This window comes from Staurois parvus, unplaced genomic scaffold, assembly GCF_062004578.1.
Source record: "Staurois parvus isolate SC_StPar_1 unplaced genomic scaffold, SC_StPar_1.0 ptg001469l, whole genome shotgun sequence".
In the NCBI taxonomy this organism is placed as follows: domain Eukaryota; kingdom Metazoa; phylum Chordata; class Amphibia; order Anura; family Ranidae; genus Staurois; species Staurois parvus.
This window is the reverse complement of record NW_028319265.1, coordinates 41,930-55,890: the sequence shown is the minus strand read 5'-3', so window position 1 is coordinate 55,890 and position 13,961 is coordinate 41,930. Positions and strand designations below refer to the sequence as shown.

Here is a 13,961-nt window from a genome sequence, read left to right as displayed (position 1 = left end):
GCCCAACCCGGGACTAGCAAGGTGTACCTAATAAAGTGGCCGGTAAGTGTATAGTCGCATCACATAGACATACTATCTGGGGTGAATTGACAGCATTTTGTCAATACACTAAAGTGGATGATTTGCAGCAGTCAAATGTGAAAGCAGCAAACTGTATATTTCCAGTACGCCATCTTCCTTTACTCAGTCTCTTTCCTTCCCAGGGTTACTAGTACTCAATCAGTGGGTTCTGGTTTGCCTTAGGCATTCTATGTCCAGCTCACAACTCTGAGGCAGGATCCCTATAGTTCACCTCTGGCTTGTGTACAATTCTTCCAGGTCTCCAGGGGGAGAACCTCACTCCAGGGAACACTTGGCCTGGCTTGAAAGGCCTTTTACAAACTGCTCTAGCCGCCTCCACCATAAGAGTCAGGGTGTCTACAGCTGGCTCTACGGTATGCAGGTTTACCTCTCCCTGTCCTCCAGCCCTGTCCATGGCCTGCACTTAGTGGACTACATCCGCATGCCGGTAGGGATTTCTGGCTCGCATGCAACGACTGCAGTAGGGCTCTACCCAATCTGGTTTATATGTGGGCACTGACACACCCAGGGGCGGACTGACCATTTGGAAACTCTGGCACTGCCCGAGGGCCTGGGGTCAGTAGGAGGCCCCATGAGATGCCCCTGGAACCTTTTTCACAGGCTTTTTTGAGTTTGGGCAAGGACAAAGGGGCCCCATGATCCTCTATTGCCCGGGGGCCCCATGAGTTTTCAGTCAGCCCCTGGACACACCCATTACATTATCACAGGAGGGCTCTAGCGTAAAGGGACCTAGCACCTGATGACACTATCCTCTGTAACCAGACACTATTCTGGAATAGAGCCACCTAGTGGCAGGCAAGATAACTGCACCTGCTTACAAGTACAAACTAGCTAACTGCACCTGCTTACAAGTACAAACTAGCTAACTGCACCTGCTTACAAGTAAAGTTTTAAAAAAGCAAAGACCATTTTTGCATGCCCAAATGCTTTTATTCTTTGTGACTCCATTCCTTATTATCCTTACGCCACAAAATTAAAGTGTAACTAAACCCAATAACAAACATGTATTATATATTCTAGCTTACAAATCGTTGGATGCAGTGAGTGCTTTCAATTTCTTCTTTTTTTTTTAGTCTTTTATACTTTTATTTTTATATGGTGATTGGCCAGTAACGCACCTATTTTAGGATGGCTACAATCACTCCTTCGCTGTATCTACGGAGGAGCAACATAGCTACCCTTGGACAGAAGGATTTTCAGTCTGGGGGGAGGGGAGTGTTAGATGGACTAGCAGATTTAAATAGACTTGACTAACAAAAAAGCTGAACTTCAGACAACACTTTATAAGCAGTATTTTTTTTGCTTTTAGGATAAAGGTTTTACATAGATACAGCTGATAATACCACCTAAGCATTTTAGGCTGCAAAATCAGCAATCTCACAACAAAGTAAATTTTTTCCAAAATCACTCTTTTTTGCTATTGTCCCGACTATTGTTTTTTCCCAAATAATTTTTATTTAAAAGTATTTTTGTCATTTTTAACAATATATTCAAGGCACTATAATACATAGCAAGGTACATAATTTAAAGTAGAACTAAAAGCATTTTTTTTTCATTCTGGATCAGGGGCAGACTGACAACTCATGGGGCCCCCGGGCAATAGGGGATCATGGGGCCCCTGTGTCCTTGCCCAAACTCAAAAAAGCCTATGAAAAAGGTACCAGGGGCATCTCATGGGGCCCCCTACTGACCCCGGGCCCTCGGGCGGTGCCCAAGTTTCCAAATGGTCAGTCCGCCCCTGTTCTGGATAGAACAAGGGATGTGCAATGCCTTTGAAATGTGTTGACCTTGGAAACTTGGTTTCTTGGGTAATTTTTACAATAAAGCATTGTTGCCCAAATGCCAGGAGCATGAGAGGTGACTGGTGTTATCTCTCTAAGCCAAAGGAACAGAGTCAGAAGACATTCTGCTTAGAGCAAGATAAAACCGTGTTTATGGAAACTGAACGTGTTTGTGACATCTAGTATGTCATATTAGAAGATAAAAGCCTGTTTAAAAATGTCTACTTGCTTGTGAAGTTAGAAATCCTTATGTTTGGGGTAGATAAGAAGAAGTTTGGGGTAGATGAGAAGAAGTTTAGGGTAGATAAGAAGCTGAACTGGAGCAAAAGTGTGACTTTTCAGATAAAGATGTGGGATCAATATGCGTGACTCTGTTGTCCTTGTGGAACCCTTCTGCTAGCTCCTTCTGTGGTGGGTGTGGCGCCCGCCCACTACTGGACAGCTGCCAGGAAAATGGTTTAAAATCGGAGGTCCGGGTGAGATCGATTATGGAAGGCCCCCCTGGTTGCCAGAGGACGCTCTGATGCTGGGACTTTTGCCAAGGCTATATGGGCTCATCAATCGGTCGTGCTTACGGCTTCCCCATGACCCCCTGGGCAGTATGGTTCTGATAGGATTTGTTCCTTTCCTCTTCCACATAGCTGTGGTAATGTATTAATTCTGTGCTCTGACACTGTCAAATGATGTGTCTATGTCATGCTGTAATTCTCACATTATTATTGGTGTGTGTTATTATGCAGATTGTGATGACCATATGATATATCCTCCTGTGTGTCGTGTGATAATAAAGGTGGAGGTTTTGACAGTGCAAGAATATTGCAATTGGATTCTGTTATTTCTTGGAGTGCTGGGTGAATGCTATGATGTGCCAGGGCAGGTATTCATTGGGTAGATGGTCTTTCACATGTGTAGAATATGTAATGGTTTAAATGCTGATTAAAAGTACCTGTGTGTATGACTACCTGTTGATTGTGTGTGTATATATGACTTGCTTTTAGTTATTGCACCCAGCATTGCCGTTACAGGAGGGTTATAACCCCAGTCAGATTTTTATTTATTTATTTTTTTGCTTTCTGTGTCCCATTAGGAACATTTCCCTTCACTTCCCGTCCCATTGCCAAAACAAGAAATGAGAGGAAATCCCTTCAAAAGTCCCCGGCTGTCATCAGAACTAGTGCCCCCATTGGAAGAATCCCCCTCTATTCCTGCTCTGGTGTCAACCCAAAATTTGGAATTTTCTTTCACTTTCAATAATAATAGTAAACAGGAGAAATAGAGAGGGTGGATCTCCCTAATGGGGGCACAGACAGCAATAAAAACTGACAGGAGCTATAATCCCCTGCCTCTCTTTCCAAAACTAAAAAAAAAAGTTTTGCCTTTAGTTACACTTTAATCAGTTTGAAAACATATCATGAAATTTAGTTCAGTTTGCACAAATATTTCTGACATTTGTGTGACAAATGTTTTATAAATCGACTCCTAAATGTGTTCTTGCTGAAAAAATACACTCGGGGTTTAACTATATTAATATTTTCTAATATATTATTGTTTTGTGTGACTGACAGCCCCAGCTAGTGGCAATATTGTCCTGAAATGCCTCAATCAGGACAATACCGCATTACAGACACTAGATGGAGGTGACGGTCAGAAGAAATAAACATATTTGATACATTACTGGGATTATTCTTGATGGTTGCCACCAGAACTAGTGTCCTCCTTCAAAGATTTCTGGTTTATTACCATTCTGGGGAGAACCCAAAATTTGGGATAATTTTTTGCATGCACTTTCAATTTTAGCTCTACCCCCTTAGAAGTCGCTGAGTTTTGGGTCCCACTACGGTCGTGCAGAGCCAGGCAACACGTCTTTTCTTTCAGCTTGCACACTTGAGATAGTAAACAATCCTTGTTTAAGTTTTATTATGGGGTTTTAAACTTGGATGGGGTTGAGGGGTATATGGGATGCCCAAAGGAACTGCAATTGAGGACAAACTCCTTAGCAACTATGCACTAGTCCAAGCACAGAAAATTCTCTTCTTGGAGAGCTCTCCAGCCTCTCCTGGTGTATCACCCCAGACAGGGCTGCTGTCAGAAACCACGGGGCCCCATACAGTCAATGTGACAGGGCCCGCAAATAAACACAGTTTACTATGCTTCACTTATGAATAAACAGAGTGAGCGATCGGTACTAATCACTCGTTGTGTTCATTCAGGAAAAGATGGGTTGGTAAATGTGACATATTTACGGACCCTCCCCCCATTATTCATCACAAAGATCCTATAGTGTGTTTGCAGCTGGGAAGAAGAGGAGAAAAGCCAGCAGCATTACGGGGGTGGGGGGGCACATGGAGGGGGGCTTGGGTAGCATGGGGAAATGTATGGTGCACCGGGAGGTGCTGCAGAGAGAGCCATACAAGGGATCAGTTCCAGCAATTACCCCCCCCCTTCCTCCCGCTGTGCCGATCATTCTCCCTACCCACATCTGATTCACCCAGCTGCCTGGGCCCCCCTGCTGGTCTGGGCCCTGTACAGGAGGACCAGTGGTACCCCCTTATTCAGGGCCCTGAACCCAGAATCCCTTTCTTCACCCTTCTGCCTGAGGGAATCCCTGGGCAAGGAGACCCAGAATCTGTCTCCTTAGATCAAACAGTCCCAGATGGGGGCTAGTCAGGTTTCTCACCAGAATGCCCCCTCCCGTTATCCAGCCCAGGGGGTGTGGGATTACTTACTCAGTCCTCTCCTGTGAGCTTGTTGGGTTGTTGGCTGCCTTCAGGCCTTCTACTGGGCTGGCTCCTTCCCTGGCTCCACAGGCGATCTGCTCTCTGGTGACCAGTGAAGCTACGTGATCCTCCTTTCCAGGTCCCAGCCTGTAGGTAGGCCACTTCTCACTGGGCCTCCTCCCAGGCTCCTGCATCTCAGCCTCTCCTACATCTTCCACCCAAACTCTTCTGCTGCTGAGGAGGCTCTCTCACACTTAAAGGCTGCCCTGGCCCCTTGCCAAGCCTCCTGCTTGGGGATTGGCCAATGTCCCTTAAGTGTGCAAGTTAGCCCTTCCTCACCCCCATCCACTGAGTTCTAGAGACAGAGGGTGGCATCAAGGAACTGACCTGCAGAGCCCTCAGCCCTCTAATAACCTGGCTGACTCATGCCCAGGCTGCTACTCAGCCTTTCTATCTAAAAAAAAAAACTAGTTAGCTCCCCCTAGCTAACTAGAGACAATGATAACGGTAGACAGGACAAATAGAAAGGATGTATCTCACTAATGGAGGCACAGACAGAAATATAAACCTGGCTTTAGGTATACTGTAAGTGATACATGAACAGCAAGGTAAGTGCATTTGTTTCGCCATCCCAGAGGTAACATTTCAAGTGGTTGTAAACCCTTACATATACCCAGCCCAGGGAAGTGGCAAACCTCAGATGATACACATAGATGAAACACATCCTCCTATCTGCTATCCTCTCTACATCCATCAAGTGCAGAATTTATAAAGCTTGTCTGAGAGTTCCAAAAAAAGGGGTCAGGGATCTGAAGTTACACACTGCAGAGCTCAGTGAGGTGAGCTCTAAGAGCTGATTGGATGACAGGGGCACACCCTCCTTCACACAGCACATGAGAACAGAGCTGAGTCTGTCAGTCACAGGTTGTGTGTTGAAGTTCCCTCCCCTGTCATCATTTTTCTCTTGTTGTCAGGAAAATGTAAGCGATTCATGAAGATAGCAGAGAAAGGAAGAAGCAGACAGAAATTGCACTTAATGCTCTGGATAGAGAGAAGTACACATTATAGAGGGATCTGCTTTGTTCCTACTTCATGTCTGAGGTTTACAACCACTTTAAGCAATCATAGGAAGACTTTGTGCTGGTAAGGGTAACATATTTGCTCCATAGAGTATGTCTATCCTGGATGGGGGGAGGGTAGGATACAGCAGTCTCCCACCTGTCCTTCCTAAATGTAACCCCTCCCCCACCTCCCCCACCAGGCAAACAAGGCACTTGCCTAGGGCAGCAGTTTTCAGGGGGGCAGCACCTCCCCCCAGAAGAAGTGATGAAAGAAGGGGCATGAATGCCATGGGAACCAGGTGGCATCCAAGTGAGGCTGTTGCTGCTTGGTGGTGTTGGTCGGTGTCCGTGGGGGCAGATGATTTTTGTGTTGCCTAGAGCAGCACAAAGCCTAAATACTCTAATGCCCCCACCCCCACCCTGCCCCCTGTGAGCAGACTATATGACAGAGGAAAGATCAGCTGAATTTTTGAGGACTCTCTTCTGATGGTTACCTGGTCGGGTCCGGTCTCATTAACATCAAAGCCGCACGCATCAGAGTAATGAGGGAAGGGATCTGACCAGCCGTTCTCTGTACAGTTTCTGCTGATAATTCCTTCTGTGAACATAAAAAAAAAACAAGCATTTTGCAAAACTGAAAAACTGAAAACTGGTTAATATAGATTATATTTGAAATTTTGTCTGTTACATCATTTAAAATTTGCACAGTTACAATGGGAGTGCAAGGGGCTGGCCTGCTTTGTATATAAACTGACTGTAAAAGTAAATCCTTACACAACATGTAGGGATCTATTTATAAAACAATTGTTGGCAGAATGTTTCCAAAATTTCCCAGTATTTTCTCTAATAGATTCATTCCGATATCATCAGCTCCATCTAGCGGCCAAGATGCGGTATAGCCTTCTGAAATACCTCAATGAGAAAATATAATGCATTTTGGCAACTGGATGGACCTGTTGATATAGGAACTAATTTATGATAAAATTTTGGGTACATTTCGGCCAGCTTGAATCAGTGCTTTTGACATTTTGTCCATGAATGTTTTATAAGAAGACCGAATATTACCAGGGCTGGATTTAACACTAAGCCATCTAGACTGTAGTACAATATTCTTTCTTTACAGATGTGTTTCTGGCTGCATCAGTTATTTCTAATAAACAGGGGCGGACTGACAACTCATGGGGCCCCTGGGCAATAGGGGATCATGGGGCCCCTGTGTCCTTGCCCAAACTCAAAAAAGCCTATGAAAAAGGTACCAGGGGCATCTCATGGGGCCCCCTACTGACCCTGGGCCCTCGGGCAGTGCCCGAGTTTCCAAATGGTCAGTCCGCCCCGCTTAAAAATTAACCACTTTCCAGCCGCCCTATAGCAGAAGTACTGCTACAGGGTGGCAGGGCTGCGCAAAATCACGCGCTGCCATTGGCGGCTACAGCTGTCAATCACCGGGTCCCGGACAGAGATTCCCCGCCAGCACCCTGCGATCACCAAGGAATACTGATAGAGGAGAGGTCTGTATGTTCATAATACAGATCTCTCCCCTGTCAGCACCAGCTTGCTGCTTTGTATGGCTCTGCATAGCAGACCAATACAAAGCAGAATGCTTACATAGTAAAACACACACAGCACACAGTTAACCCTTTGATCACCCCAGATGTTAACCCCTTCCTGCCCAGTGTCATTAATACAGTGATCAGTGGCACTGATCACTGTATTAGTGTCACTGGGGATGTCAGTGGCAGTTAGTCAGCCCCCCCCCCCAGTGTCAGAATGCCCGCCGCAGTCCCGCTGTAAGTCCGCCATTCCGCCATTACTAGAATTAAAAAAAAAAATGTAATTCCAGTATATATGCCGCCATTTGTAGATGCTATAACTTTCACGTAAACCAATTAATATACACCTATTGGGATTTTTTGTAGCAAAAACATGCAGAATACATTTTGGCCTAAATTTATGACGAACTTTGATTTTTAACATTTTTATACAGGACATGTTTAATAGCAAAACGTTTTTTTTTTCAAAATTGTCGGTCTTTTTTGTTTATAGAGGAAAAAATAAAAAACTCAGAGGTGATCAAATACCACCAAAAGAAAGCGCTATTTGTGGAAAAAAAAGATGTAAATTTAATTTGGGTGCAGTGTTGCATGACCGCTCAATTGTCAGTTAAAGTAACACAATGCCGTATCGCAAAAAATGGCCTGGTCAGGAAGGGGGGGAATCCTCTGGAGGGCAAGTGGTTAATGTTTATATAGAACAATACATGTGTGCTGATTTATTTGGGGGGAAGGGGGAGGGGAACCAAGGTTATAGCAGTTGTTGGGGAGGTGAGGGCTGACCTCGCAAGGTAGCAGACCTAAGGGACACAAAAGTATAAATCCAGCCATGGATATAACACATAGTTCTGGTAACTGTGAAGGAGATTGTATCATTCGATTGTAAAGTGCATGGTCATTGGGTCATTATACGGCAGAGATGGTAATGCAACAATGAGTACGAAAACTTGTATTGCCCATCCCGAAATAATCTTTCCTTACCAGACTGAAGTTCTTCCAAGTTGTCAAGGGATTCTAAGAACAAAAGAGAACATTTTAAGACATCAAAGAAGAACACAGAGGGAAATGTATACATATATAGGTATACTTATATTTTATATATCAGTAAACGATTTGGTCCACCTAAAATGTTTCAGTTCTTCCTTCATGAAAAAGGTTTCTTGTAGACTTTGTGGGCATACAGGTTGGAGGTTTTTTTTGGGTCTGGACACCTGTTGTGGCCATTATGAGGAATCCTACGATTTCCTTTGTGATATTTTGGGGTTTTGCTCAAGGTGTAGTGCTTCCCAGTGAGTTCAAGCCACCCAGGACATAGAATTTTAGGGCTTGTGGACCACTTTTATGTAAAAATTCCAACATGCATCAGTTGGTTACACCCCCTCTCAGGGGTGTTCAGCCATTGTCATTCAATGCTATACAAGAACTCATGCGCTCTCTAATGCCTCCTGGCTCACTCTGGCCTCAAGCTTTGGTCCTTGCCTGTTCTTTAAGACCAGCTCAAGAGACCACTGTGCTTACATGCATACTCTGTAAACCTCATGCAGCTCCCCGCTCCATGGACCCACACCCTTGGGCAAGAAACCTCCTGTCTCCTGGGTGGAGTCCCACATCAATTTCAGACCATTTATTATGAAGGCAGTGCACACCTTGACATACAGCCTACTGATCCTCAGTAAAACCTGGATTCAGGGTTAGAGGCTTCATCCCTCCCAAGACTCTTCAAAGCCTCAGGACTCCAGAATCCAAACTGGGAGCTACCAATCCAGGAGAAAGCTGAAAAGCCAATTTTCTCTCATCAAAACCAACATTCTGGAGCACCTAAATCTGCATCCATGAGAACCCTGTGTGATGTTTAATCCTACTAACACCATGGCAGGGCCTAGCACTGTCACACCTAATAAATTCTTCATCTCTTTTGCAACATAGAAGAACCTGGATCTAGGGTTAGGGGCTTCAATCCTTCCCAACACTATCCTAAGCCTCTAGACTCCAGAACCCAATCTGGGAGTTACAAATCACAAAGAAAACTGAAAAGCCAACTCTGCACAAACCCAACATTCTGGAGCCCCTCAACCTGCATCCATCAGAATTCTGTGTGATGTTTAATCCTACTAACACCATGGCAGGGCCTAGCACAGTCACACCTAATAAATTCTTGTTCCTATTGTAACATAGAAAAGCCTGGATACAGGGTTAGAGGCTTCATCCCTCCCAAGACTTTTCAAAGCCTCTGGATTCCAGAACACAATTCAGGAGTTACAAATCCCAGAGAAAACTGAAAAGCCGATTTTCTCTGCTCAAAACCGACTTTCTGGAGCCCCTCATTCTGCATCCATGAGAGCCCTGTGTGAGGTTTAAGTCTACTAACACAATGCCAAGGCTTAGCACTGTCACACCTAGTAGATTCTTTGACTCTCTTGTAACATAGAAAGACCTGGACCCAGGGTTAGAGGCTTCATCCTTCCCAAGACTATGCAAAGCTTCTGGACTCCGGAACCCAATCCAGGAGTTACTAACCCTGGAGAAAACAAGAAAGCCAATTTGCTCTGCTGAAAACCAACATTCTGAAGCCTCTCAATCTGCATTAATGAGAACCCTGTGTGATGTATAACCCTACTAACACAGTGTCAGCGCCAAGCACTGTCACACTTATAAAGATAAATTCTTCATCTCTTTTGCAACATAGAAGAACCTGGATCCAGGGTTAGGGGCTTCAATCCTTCCCAACACTATCCTAAGCCTCTAGACTCCAGAACCCAATCTGGGAGTTACAAATCACAAAGAAAACTGAAAAGCCAACTCTGCACAAAACCAACATTCTGTAGCCCCTCAACCTGCATCCATCAGAATTCTGTGTGATGCTTAATCCTTCTAACACAGTGGCAGGGCCTAGCACTGCCACACCTAATAAATTATTTGTCTCTGTTGTAACATAAAAAAACTTAAGGCCACTAACAGGGTTAGTGGCCTTAATCCTCCCAAGACTCTTCCAAGGCTCTGTACTCCAGAACTCAATCCAGTAGTTACAAATCTTGGAGAAAACTGTAAAGCCAACTTTCTCAAAACTGACATTCTGGAGCCCCTCAATCTGCATCCATGAAAACCCTGTGTGATGCATAATCCTTCTAACACAGTGGCAAAGCCTAGCACTGTCGCACCTAATAAATCCTTCATCTCTTCTGAGGTGAGGAGAACCAAACCGGGAGATTGAACAGGCAGATTTCACCTCACCAGACATACAGTTGTGCTCAAAATAATAGCAGTGTGTTGAAAAAAGTGAATAAAGCTGAAAATCCTTCTAATAGCTTTTATTTCCATCCACACAAATGCATTGGGAACACGACACATTCTATTCCAAATCAAAACATGAAGAAAAATAGATCAAATTTGTGTTGTTCCTTTAAACAAATTGAAGAAAAGTGAATATTAGACGGTTCAAAAAAATCGCAGTGTTTGTATTCTTCTTTACAAACTCAAACATTCACTATATAAACTGAGAAATGTTTGAAGATTTTGCTTTCCTTTGAATGACTTCATGAATATTTGGTTGTAGTCGCACTGTTTCTGAGAACTGCTGTACATCTGTGTTGCATGGAGTCACCCAACTTCTGGCCCCTGTGATCAGGTATTCCAGCCCAGGATGATTGGACGACATTCCACAGTTCTTCTCTATTTCTTGGTTTTGCCTCAGAAACGGCATTTTTGATGTCACCCCACAAGTTTTCTATTGGATTAAGATCCGGGGATTGGGCCGGCCACTCCATAACGTCCATCTTGTTGGTCTGGAACCAAGATGTTGCACGTTTACTGGTGTGTTTGGGGTCGTTGTCTTGTTGGAACACCCATTTCAAGGGCATTTCCTCTTCAGCATAAGGCAGCATGACCTCTTCAAGTATTCTGATGTATTCAAACTGATCCATGATCCCTGGTATGCGATAAATAGGCCCAACACCGTAGTATGAGAAACATCCCCATATCATGATGCTTGCACCACCATGCTTCACGGTCTTCACAGTGTACTGTGGCTTGAATTCAGTGTTTGGGGGTCGTCTGACAAACTGTCTCCACCCACTAGACCCAAAAAGAACAATCTTACTTTCATCAGTCCACAAAATGTTGCGCCATTTCTCTTTAGGCCAGTCAATGTGCTCTTTGGCAAATTGTAACCTCTTCAGCACGTCTTTTTTCCAACAGTGGGACTTTGCGGGGGCTTCTTGCAGATAGCTTGGCTTCACATAGGCGTCTTCTAATTGTAACAGTACTCACAGGGAACGTCACACCTTCTTTCATCTTCCTGGAGCTGATTGTTGGCTGAGTCCGCCCCATTTTGGCTATTCTTCTATCCATTCCAATGGTAGTTTTTCGCTTTCTTCCACATCTTTCAGGTTTTGGTTGCCATTTTAAAGCATTTGCCATCATTTTAGCTGAGCAGCCGATCATTTTCTGCACTTCTATATATGTTTTCCCCTCTCCAATCAACTTTTTAATCAAGGTACGCTGTTCTTCTGAACAATGTCTGGAACGACCCATTTTCCTCAGAATTTCAGACAGAAATGCACTGTAACCAGCATGTACAACATTTGCTGCCTTCCTTCCTTAAATAAGGGCAATAATTGCCACCTGTTTTTCAAAGAATGAATGACCTCACTAATAGAACTCCACACTGCTATTATTTTGAACACGCCCCTTTCAATGAGTGATTCAATGACACAGAATCAGCAGCATGCATGTCATGACTGTCGGGTCGATTGGATTTCTATTACTATTACTATTACTACAGGCAGCGTGCTCCCAGCACAAAGACAGTTACGCAAATATGCGGCCCCACGGAAAAAAGCACAGTTCTGTGAGGCCGCATATTTGTGTGACGTCAGCGGGAAGGGGTTAGGCATAGTGCCTATAAATATTTAAATAATAATTCATGAATAAAATAACAATTAAAAAAATACTATTAAGTGATTAAAATGTATAATATTAATAGTAATAAAATAATAATGAATACATCATTAAAATAATAATACACCTATTTATTAATAATTCATATAAATTAATCCCTACCTGTCCCACTGCCCACCCCACCAATCCTTTCTTTCCTATTGCCTGCCTGAAGAATCATCTGCATCTGACACTTCCATGTAGGTGAAAGAAAGCCGGCAGTTCGATCTTCCGCAGTAAATGAGTTTTTTAATCCAGGAGTGGTACAAGATAATACAGGGCTTACGCGTTTCTGCATGTAGCCTTAGTCATAGGGCTTTGATTAAGGTTACACTCCGAAACGCGTAAGCCCTGTATTATCTTGTATTAATCCTGGATTAATAGACTCATTTACTGCGGAAGATCGAACTGCCGGCTTTCTTTCACCTACATGTTTGCTCAGGTGTTAGAAGGTCACTAAAAGCCAGTGCACTGACCTAGTGCCGGGACAAGGTCATCTAGAGGGTGAACATGCCAAATTGCGCTGCCCCCCTCAAGATATATGAGCATTATATGTCAGCAAAAACCCCCTCCTCCCCAAAAAAGGAGCACTAATCTGCATGGTTACCCTCTAAGCATAAGTATTGCGGTTGCAACAATGTATCTATTTGTATCTGAATAAAAACATCTGTATCTGAAATGGATACAAATAGATACAATGTTGCAACCGCTATACTTTCTAATGTCAAATATAATAGCGGAGCTCTCTGCAGGAACAGAAGTAATTAAATGCCGGCCGTAGACGGGACGAAAATCGGACGATTGTTTTTACCGTTGGTGGTAACGTCGGCCTATTGAACGACCGATTTTACATTTTTTTTTTTTTTTTAAATGGCCTGCATTACTGGCTGAATCACCAGATGAAAACAGAAGAAGGAAATTCTAAAAAAAAAAAAAAGGAAAACTAATGCTGACATCACATCTAAGAATCAGTAAGCTGCAACATACAGTAATAAATGTTTGCTTTTAGGTTTAATACCGCTTTAATTAACAATTAATTCGCTGAATAATTAATTAGCAGTCTAATTGTTATGTAAGCATACGGGAAAAGTGTGTGAACTGAACAAAGCACAATGGGACTGGGAGGAGGTGCTTACCCAGGTGGGACTGCCGGTCGTAGAAGTCCATTCCTAAAAAAAAAGAAAAGAAGAAAGCTGTTACTAAATTTAGAGCTTTAAAACTTTAAAACAAGTCGCCATTGGTAGCGGTCCTGTGTGTGTGTGCCAGTGACACCGTTCAATGGCTCGTAAATCAATCAAGTGGAACACCATGCAGCACCATTTTGCTATGTTTTGCCTGTCTTCAGAATTTTTTTCATATCTTACCATTTGCTTTACGGTTCAGATGGCAACATCTAATATTTGTGTAGTATTATGTTCAGCAGACTGTGTTCTTCTATTGTTGTGACTTAGATGACGTTCAGAGCACGTTATGCCCAATTCATGCAAAACTCCACGTAATCCCAAGGGGTTCACATACTTTTTCTTGCAACTGTATATATACGTGATTTTGCATTTTCGAGTAGGGGGCATGCGTGAGGTACACGACCGCCCTACCTGCACCGCCGATCACGGCCCCGAGTGTCAATCACTGGGTCCCGGCCAGTGATTGCCCGCTGGCGCCTGGTGATTGCCGGGAAACACAGACAGGGAGGAGGGCTGCATTGTTTACATAGCAGCCCTCCTCCCTGTCAGTTTGGGCACACTGCTGAGCGCAGCCATCCAATCAGTGTGTTTACAGCGAAGCACACCCCCTGCTCCCTAGTGAAACACTTCCATCACACAGTTAACCCTTTGA

The 13,961-nt window shown here is 43.8% G+C and overlaps 1 protein-coding gene across 2 annotated transcripts in view; it reads right to left on the bottom strand.

The window, feature by feature from the left end:
- SCTR (secretin receptor) overlaps positions 1-13,961 on the bottom strand; it is a 79,338-nt gene that overhangs the window by 41,169 nt on the left and 24,208 nt on the right. For both annotated transcript variants that reach the window (XM_089662418.1, XM_089662419.1), the window contains exons 2-4: positions 13,262-13,294; positions 8,172-8,204; positions 6,135-6,238 (exon numbers count right to left, since the gene is read on the bottom strand). In XM_089662418.1, the coding sequence (XP_089518544.1) occupies positions 6,135-6,238; positions 8,172-8,204; positions 13,262-13,294 (170 nt within the window). The remainder of the gene's footprint in view (positions 1-6,134; positions 6,239-8,171; positions 8,205-13,261; positions 13,295-13,961) is intronic.